This window comes from Mauremys reevesii, linkage group 1 (assembly GCF_016161935.1).
Source record: "Mauremys reevesii isolate NIE-2019 linkage group 1, ASM1616193v1, whole genome shotgun sequence".
NCBI lineage: Eukaryota > Metazoa > Chordata > Testudines > Geoemydidae > Mauremys > Mauremys reevesii.
This window is the reverse complement of record NC_052623.1, coordinates 99,186,087-99,195,720: the sequence shown is the minus strand read 5'-3', so window position 1 is coordinate 99,195,720 and position 9,634 is coordinate 99,186,087. Positions and strand designations below refer to the sequence as shown.

Genomic DNA, 9,634 nt, shown 5'->3' with positions numbered 1-9,634 from the left:
TTAGCAAGTTTGCAGATGACACTAAACTGGGAGGAGTGGTTGATACGCTGGAGGGTAGGGATAGGATACAGAGGGACCTAGACACATTAGAGGATTGGGCCAAAAGAAATATGGTGAGGTTCAACAAGGACAAGTGCAGAGTCCTGCACTTAGGACGGAAGAATCCCATACACTGCTACAGACTAGGGACCGAATGGCTGAGCAGCAGTTCTGCAGAAAAGGACCTAGGGGTTACAGTAGACAAGAAGCTGGATACGAGTCGACAGTGTGCCCTTGTTGCCAAGAGGGCTAATGGCATTTTGGGCTGTATAAGTAGGGGCATTGCCAGCAGATCGAGGGATGTTATCAGTCCCCTCTATTCGACATTGGTCAGGCCTCATCTGGAGTACTGTGTCCAGTTTTGGACCCCACACTACAAGAAGGATGTGGATAAATTGGAGAGAGTCCAGCGGAGGGCAACAAAAATGATTAGGGGGCTGGTGCACATGACTTATGAGGAGAAGCTGAGGGAACTGGGATTGTTTAGCCTGCAGAAGAGAAGGATGAGGGGGGATTTGATAGCTGCTTTCAACTACTTGAAAGGGGGTTCCAAAGAGGATGGATCTAGACTGTTCTCAGTGGTAGAAGATGACAGAACAAGGCGTAATGGTCTCAAGTTGCAGAGGGGGAGATTTAGGTTGGACATTAGGAAAAACTTTTTCACTAGTAGGGTGGTGAAGAACTGGAATGGGTTACCTAGGGAGGTGGTGGAATCTCCTTCCTTAGAGGTTTTTAAGGTCAGGCTTGACAAAGCCCTGGCTGGGATGATTTAGTTGGGTTTGGTCCTGCTTTGAGCAGGGGGTTGGACTAAATGACCTCCTGAGATCCCTTCCAACCCTGAGATTCTGTGATTCTATGAAGCTGCGTGGTCGGATACAGGTTAAACTGAGAGCTGGTCAGAAAAATTCCACAAACGGTTTTTCATTGGAATTTGCCAGTGCAACAAAATAGACATGATTCATTGAACCAGTTCGGTTTAAACCCAGGCAGGGTTCCATGGGAAACTTGCCTGCTTTCCTGTCAGCCCACCTGCTTGGCTCCTCTGCAGCCTAACTGGCATGCTGAGGGGAGCCTGCCAGGCAGATTGCCTCAGAGTCAGGGACCCAGGTTTCCAGGGTCTGTGGCTGGGAGGTAGCCTGCCAGGCAGATTGCCCTGGAGTCTGGGATCTGCTCCCTTTCACAGAGAAGTTTAAAATGTTTGGTTTTGGTTCTGAATCAGAATGCAAGCAAACAGCAATGTTCTCTGCAAAATGGAATTACCTTTCTCGTTGAAATCTTGGCCTCATCGAAGTCAGTGGCAAAATTCTCATTGACTTCAGTGGGGCCAGGATTTCACCCATAAAATGTAGCTGACACAAATTTGAAATGTAAAAACAGAGTTGTAAACTACATGGTCCAGGGCAATTCATATTACCACTATCAAGTGATCATCAGCTAACTATGCAAATAATCTGGGTCAATAAATAAGACCATAAAATTACAAGAGGCTGTTGAAAAAGTTTCCAGCAGGAATATCTCTAAATCTTCTCTCTTTCTTATGTCTAAAAGTTTTGTTTTTAACTACAGCTTCATGAATGCACTAGATTAGGAGCGCAGGCCTGCTTTCTTGTTTCTCCATTTGGTTTCCTGTGCTATAGAAAAGATGAGAAAGCGGTTAATAGCAAATGTCATTTGTCTTTTGCTTTGTACTGCGTTACCACCAATTCTAGATCTTTGTGTATGCCATTTGCTGATTCAACAAGGGTGGATAATTGCACATTAATATGATCATCACAGTGAGTGTGTCTGTGTAGAATGGAAATGTTACTCCATTCAGTGCACTGTTTGTCTTTAGTTAGTAGGATGTATGCATCATGCGCTCTCTCTCTGACAATGTATTCACAACACTCTGCATCTAATCCTCAGCATTTTAATGTTCTGTCTCCTTTGAAACTGTGTCAGTTTGAGGATTTCACAATGCCACTTGATACTGTACTCTCCTTGGCTCTCTTCCTTCTTATCCATCAGGCATAGCAAAGTAGAGACTTTGTGGGTTAGTGTAACAAATGCCAGCTTTGTGGGTTTTAAAATTTGGCATTCTTGTTAATAACTGCAATCTGTATGCATTCTTTTGTTTCCATAAATACATTTGTGGCAATTTGATTTTCATGGCTGGAATCAATCTAAAACATTCTTTATTTGGGCTTAATGGGTTTTTTTATGTGTAAAGTGAAAGGAGGAGAGTCACAGGAGAGGTGCTGTGTTTTTGTTTTTTGTTAAGATCAACACTGAAAAAAAGTGTTTAAATGGTCATTTAATTATATTGACATTTGAGCATGATCTTTGGGTTGATTTGCAGCTAAGGACAAGTGATGCTTCTTGTGACCTGGCTTAGCATGTGATTTCAAGCTCTCCAGGAGCAGTTCTAAATTTTCTAACTCTAATTTTCTAACTATTGCCTGGAAGTGGTGAGGGTCAGTTCAGACAATCGTGGGAAACCTTGCATCTGTAAGGGTGCTCCACAGGACATGGAGACCACCCAGTGCTTGGCTCATCTTTACCATTCATACTCAGATGCTAAAAAGGTGTGGAGAATGATGTGAGCAAAGCGCTGCAATGATAATAACACAAGCTTTCTAGGGAACTGGGATAGCTTGGCCTTTACCATAACCTTGTCTAGGGCACATTCTCGGAGTAAGGAGGTGAGACAATGATTAGGTGAACTTACCTCATATAAAATGGTAAGGGCCTACATGTATTTAATGGATAATATATACTTTACATATCAGCTAGCAATATATAAGCAAATGCATAAGCCATATAAATGTGGGCTTAGTTTAATAGTTTGGTTCATAAGACCTTTGAATACTCATTTTTAGCAATGAGTGCAAAACAAAGCCATTTAGTGTATTAAATATCCTGTTCAGTTCTTGACATGTCTCTGATCTGGGTACAGAACACGGCCGAGGTTACAAGGATGAAGATACAACGAAAGGTTAAGAGGATCTTGCCAAATATAATTAGGATAAACAAGAAAAGTCCCCAAATCCCTGTCAAATATTCAGATGAATAGTTTTGTTATGGTCCAGGAGTAGATAATTTAGGGTGTAATGAGGAATCTTATATTTGGTCACAGAACATTATTAATTATTATGTAATGAATCAGAGGAGGAGGTGTTGATAATCAAGTATGGTATCATCTTGTGTATAAAGGAGTCCACAGAGACTTAAGTCTTTGCCTTTGTTTGTGTACAGCCGTGCACTCAGACAGATCATTGGTTGGTCACCTCGGCTGAACACTGGAGAGTGGCACATTGTACCTATGCTAAAATAAACCTTTGGATTTGAACTCTGGAGTTAGCAGTGGTTTTGTCTACTACAGCAAGCAGTGATTGTCTCCTTTGCGAGGGTCACAAAGAAAACGGTGTGCCTCATTGGTAGTCCTGAAAACCTCCTTACACTTGGTTCCCCCATTCCTCCAGTTTAAGATGAAATCTCAATCCACTATTCCCTAACTTCCTCCTACTCAACTGCTGCGTCCTCCAGCATCTCCCCGCCAACCTCTATGATACAGCGATGAGTTGTCAATACAAAAATATGCAGCATTCTGACAAGGTGGGGACAGGGTAAAATAAACGGAATTAATACCAAAATAAAAAATACAGCGTGCTGACTGCATTATTCATTACCATATATAATTCATTCAAATCCTCCGTTTATAAACTGTACACAAAGCTGCACAGAACTTCAGGATTATGTGACACTGGAAGGCTGTGTAATCCAGAGATTTTGCCTCAGACTCTAGGTCCAGACTACTGAAAAGTTTATCGGTGTCATTTATTCTCTCTTACTTTAACAACCATTAACAGAAGAGTATTATTTCAGTTGTGGCACACAAAAAAATCACCAAAATACTTATTAGAAGTAAAGTGGATGTAAGTAGAGGCAAATTAAATGATATAGATTCTTGCATTTATAAACACCACTGTTTGTTTTATTTCTTGATCCCCAATTTCATATGTTCTGTTGTTTTAATAGTGCCTTTAAATCTCAGCAAAATCTGATTTGTGGGAGAAACATTCAAGCTAGGGACTCTCCAATAGCTATGTGCTTGACCTCTCCTACAGAGAGATCTCCATGTTCTAACATTACCTCACTTTTAAAAAAATAATAGGGAAACAGAGAAATACTATGGGGAAAATTCACTCCTGGCATAACTCTAATGAAGCCAATTAAGTTAAACTAAGGATGAATTTGGTTCAGCAGAGCAGATCTTCTGCCACCATCCACTCCTTTTGCTCTCTGCAAATTGAGCTGACACCTCCTGCAAGTCTCCTGCTGGGGATTCTGCTGGGTATGGGAAGATTCACCAGCAGGCATACCTGGCCCCCATGTCTCCCTCCCTGCCAAAAAGACATATTGAGGTGAGTGGAGGTGTGTGCTGGGCCAAGACAGTGGGATAGGTGGCAAAAGCATGCGGGCTCCAGCTACGTGCTTCAGCCAGCATACTGTCCTAACCAGCGCCAGGGCTAGCGCAGAGAATCAGGGAACCACAAGAGACTTGTTTGCAATCTACCCCAGCTCTGCTTTACCCAACAGAAGTTGGATGCAGCAGTGAAAGTGCCTCAATATATCTGGGTTGATTTCATTACGTAAACTTCTTGACAGAGAGTAATCAGGTGAAATTGATATAATTTACTGCAGGAAAATGCTGAATTGTAAAAGTCAAATTGAATCCCTTGTGCTCTGAAAGAGGACTTGTGAAGTGCAGCAGTGCAAGTAGGGCCAGTAGATGTGTAGAATGAGAAGGTTGAGAACTAGGGGAGTCCTAGGGATTTCAAAGAAAACTCCCTCATGCTCCACTGTATGTAGAAATCAATGAAAAAATCCAGAGGAAAGAACTTCTTAGTGTGGGGCATACCAGGGGTCAACCAAATCGGCTGTATGGGTTGGCTTTGACTGATATGGATTGTGTCCACACTAGAGACCTTACAGCAACACCACTGTAAGGTCTCCATGTAGCTGCTAGGTTAGGGGTTTGTTGTGGGAGTGGGTGGGTGAGATTCTGTGGCCTGCATTGTGCAGGGAGTCAGACTAGATGATCATAATGATCCCTTCTGACCTTAAAGTCTATGAGTCTATGAAGTGAGAGAGCTCTCCCGCCAGCATAATTAAACCTCCACCAATGAGCGGCGGTAGCTATATTGGTGGGAGAGTGTCTCTCAGTGACCTAGCACTGTCCATAGCAGCGCTTCTGTCCATGTAACTTATGTCAGTCAGGGGTGTGTTTTTTTCACACCTCGACCAACAAAAGTTTTACCGACAAAAGTGCTAGTGTAGACATAGCCTGAGTTAATGAAGAAAGTCAAATTTAGCCACTAAGTGTTCTAAAGTGAAACATGAAGATGGCTGAAAACACTGCCCAGATCTAGCTATGAAATGTAGGCTATGAACACAGAGCCTGGCTATAAAAGGAGAGTTTCTCCACAAAGCATATGATACTGAATTGGGCCAAAAATGCTGAATGTTATAAAGTTTTAAATAAACAACAACAACAAAAAATTGAATACAGGGTCTTAAAAACTGACATTTTGTTTTTCTTATTAGACAATATAGTGATAGTAGTTTGTAAATATATATATATACCGGTAAAAGTGCTTAAATATACTTTATCTTATTGTGCTGTGTGTTTACTACTTTAATTTAATGGCTAAATTGATAGCTAATTATAATTTGATAAGAAAATGAGTTTGGAACATGTAAGATTTACATGTTCAACATCTTAACTGTAACGTGGCTGGTTTACTTTAAAGTGTTTTCATATTTTGTCCTTAACAACTCTAGAATCATTATAAGAACCAGGAAGTATATTTGTAGCAAATCATTTCAATACCACTCAGAATTTTCACAGAAGCCCTTTGTTTCTTGTTGCGGGGGGAAGGAAGGGTTTTGATATCTGCCTACTTGCTGACACTCATTTACCCATGCTTTAAAATAGCCTCTACACTCAGGTCATGCAATCCAATGCAAACCAGGGATATTCTACCCAGAGCCATATCCATGTGGGCAATGATTATTAAAGTGACATTCTCTTGAAGCATGAGAGAGTACAATTGCCGTCACGAAACAAGTTACACTGCTCTGCGTACTTCTGTAGGCATTTCACACAAACTTGCACGCCCGCGCGAATGCACACACACAAAAGGGGTTCTCTCCCCCTTGCAACTTCTTAAGAAATGGACACTGGATATGTAAAAAGGTTGTCTTCTTTGATTCTTGTGCTCACCACGTATTAAAGGGTTCCTTTCCAGAGAAGCACAAAAAAAGAAGAGCTGGTTGACAGAACATTTTTTTTCTTACAAAGATGTGTCAACCCTGAGCTTGTAATTAAGAAGTTAAAATCTGTGATCTATATATATTTATATATATAAAAATAGATGATCATACTAAGACTAAAAAAGTGAAAGAAATCTCCATGTCAGTACTATATTTTTTTGTCTCGACTTTTTGTAGCACAGTACCTCTTGTGATACAGAAACTAATGATGCAAAGGATGTAGTTATGTGTGAAACTCACTTATTGATCCAATCACTCTTATCAGTCCATTAAAGAATTGTCAAGTCGGTAGGATAATGAACACAGTAGCAGAAAATTGTAACCAATGTCAAACCTGTGGCAAAAGAAAAGAGATTTTATCACAAGGTATTATTTTCTGTCCAAACCCTTGAGGGAAGGTTTGTTCAGCATCACCACAATTGTTGATGGGACACGAGGTGGAAATCTGTGCCAATTATGTAACGATCAGTACTGAAAGAAGCTAGAGAAATAGTGCAGCTACTCAAATTTTTACTGGGCATCAAGATTTAAATCATAAGCAACTGTAACATGATATTCTGAGCTTAGTGGTGTTACTATAATACTAAAAGACAAGCTTCTTTTTTCAGCTTCCTGTACCTTCATACCAATCTCATGTTGGTGCAAGATATTCACCATTGAATCATACTCTTATCGTTGTGTTAAAAAAAAATCCAAACTTCCTTGCAATAGGAATGATAATTATGATGACCTGAATCACCCCTAGAGGAGGCCTGGGTGTCTGTGAAGAACTTTTGTCTTTTTTTTTGTCTTTCTTTTTTTTTGCTCTCTTTTTTTTTTTTTATTCTTGAAAATGCAGCAGCCTTAAGTTTGGCCTGATTTAGAAGGAAATTTGTTTTCTTTGTTTCTTTCTCTCTTTTTTTCTTGTTAAGGAAAACCTCACACCGTAAGATCCTTTTTACTTCTGCAGCATAATGCAGCTCAGAAAGTCTCCAATAATAAAGATGTGAGAAAGAATTCTCTCAAGAGTGGACATTGTCTTCACAGCTATCTTGAAAGAAACAGGAAGCAGTTCAGTCTGGCACCTGGTACTCTTTGGGAAAACAAAAAGGGAAGCAGGCTGCAGTACTGCTCTCTTCTCATAGAAAACTGTAAGTATTTGTGGCATGGTCCATTGTCCAAGAGCGTAAGAAAAGGAGCAAGTTGGCTGTTTTTGTAGCTAAAACACAGTCTCTCTGACCAGAACCAGGATTATCTCCACTGTCTCTGCAGTACCAGGACGATGCAGATGATGAACAACATAAACAGTGACTGGCTAGACTGGATTGCTGAAGAGTCTACTTCTCTTCTGTCTGAGTCAACAGGTGGTGCTTCTGTGGTGACGAAGTCAAACTCTGTAGGGCAGATATCATCAGTGCAACCACTTCCGCTTCCTGAGCCACTGGTTTCATCACCTAGCACAGGGAGGTAAGAAAAACAACATAAGAACATAGAATTCAACCATTCATTCCTCAAATCCATTGTTCTGACTTTCAGAGAAGTAGCTAACACCTGATGTCTCTGAGGAAGGTGGAAAAGCCCACGACACAATTGGTGAATTGTGCAGTGCTCCAAGACCCCAGTTCAGCAAATTTCTTTCGCCTGTGTTTAAATCCATCTCTATTCTGCAAAGCAGTCACTAAAGTCACTGGAGTTTAAGCAAGTACTTAAGCTCTTGCTGAATAGGGATGGGCTTAAGCATGTTCTTAACGTGATGGCATGTATGCCCTGAAGCATAATGTATGTTGGTAACCAAATGGTAAAAAAGGAAACAAGTATGATATGAAAGCTTTAGAATGCAGGTTGCATGGGGCAGAGACTGTGACTTTATGTTATCAACAGCACAGAGAACAGGTTTGCTCAATAAGTAATACTATTTTAATACATTATTAACCTTGCGTATACACAGAAAAGGTGATTCTCTTCTCTCTCTCGTACATCAGTGTAAAGCAAGAGTAACTCTTTTGAAGTCAATGGAGTAACACTAGTGTAGGTAAGAGATGAAACAATCACTTTAGCTTTTTTAGCTCAACCCTTAGGTGTTTAGGCTTTCAATTTAAGGTTGTTTGCTGAACTATGGCACATCTGGATTCTTGAATATATTAATTAGGAATCCAGCTGCAAATTGGACCACTTCGATTTATTATGCCTATGTGTTTGCAATGATTCCTCTGTCTCATAAAGTCAGACCTTCTAAATGGGAAGTATCTAAGAGAGGCTTCCATAAATGTCAATTTTCTGGCACGCAACCAACAAGACAACATATAAAATAAAATATTCAAAAAGTAAATAAAAAAATTACTTTACCTTGTATCATTCCATTATATGACATTAGTCATTATACTACATTTAATTATGCTATTTTTATACAGGACATTGTGATAACTCAGAGTAAAGAAGCGTTGGTCTCTTAACATATCTTTTTCTGTACATGTATTCTAGTTCTCTAGCAGGCCTAGACTACAATTATAGTGACAATAGTACTACTAGACAGCATGTTGATTCTCCTTAGCACACCTAATGGCTATTTGCATGATATTTTTTTCATGTATATTGTCCTATCTCCAGTGAATTTTCTGTGTACACATGTGAGAATAATGCTCATTGTTTTCTGCCTCTAGAACACTGGAAGTTCTTCATCAAGAATGTGGAGAGGTCAGGGCCAGCTCCAGACCCCAGCGCGCCAAGCGCGCGCTTGTGGCCGCATTTTGCCGGCAGGGCGGCAGGCGGCTCCGGCGGACCTTCCACAGGCATGACTGCAGAGGGTTCGCTGGTCCCGTGGCTCGGGTGGACCTCCCGCAGGCATGACTGCGGAAGCTCCACCGGAGCCGCGGGACCAGCGGACCCTCCGCTGACACGTGTGCAGGAGGTCCCCCGGAGCCGCGGGACCGGCGACCGGCAGCGCGCCCCCTGCGGCGTGCCGCCCTGCTTGGGGCGGCCAGATTCCTAGAGCTGCCCCTGGGAGAGGTATACATGATTTTATGTTATGAGATAGCTGATTATTATTTATGTAGCACCAGCATGCTCTGGACTTTACAAACAACAATGAAGACAATGTCCCTACTCTGAAGAATTTACAGTTTAAATGATTAAAAGTACACCTTTCATTTTATTCCTACATTTAGGATTTTTCTAACACTTCATTCCCTTCCATTCACTGTCTTTTGTGAGATAACAATGCTTTGTTCTCTTTATTCCATCTGTCCAGATCTTCTTGCTGCATCACACCCAGATGTGTATTTGTCTCTGAAGTAAATCTGGC

General features: G+C 41.0%; 1 protein-coding gene across 10 annotated transcripts in view; it reads right to left on the bottom strand.

The window, feature by feature from the left end:
• Positions 1-6,849: 6,849 nt before the first annotated feature.
• Positions 6,850-9,634, bottom strand: part of GPC6 (glypican 6) — a 1,136,844-nt gene continuing 1,134,059 nt past the window's right edge. For all 10 annotated transcript variants that reach the window (XM_039518904.1, XM_039518933.1, XM_039518930.1 and 7 more), the window contains one exon: positions 6,850-7,787. In XM_039518904.1, the coding sequence (XP_039374838.1) occupies positions 7,585-7,787 (203 nt within the window). In that variant the 3' untranslated portion in view covers positions 6,850-7,584. The remainder of the gene's footprint in view (positions 7,788-9,634) is intronic.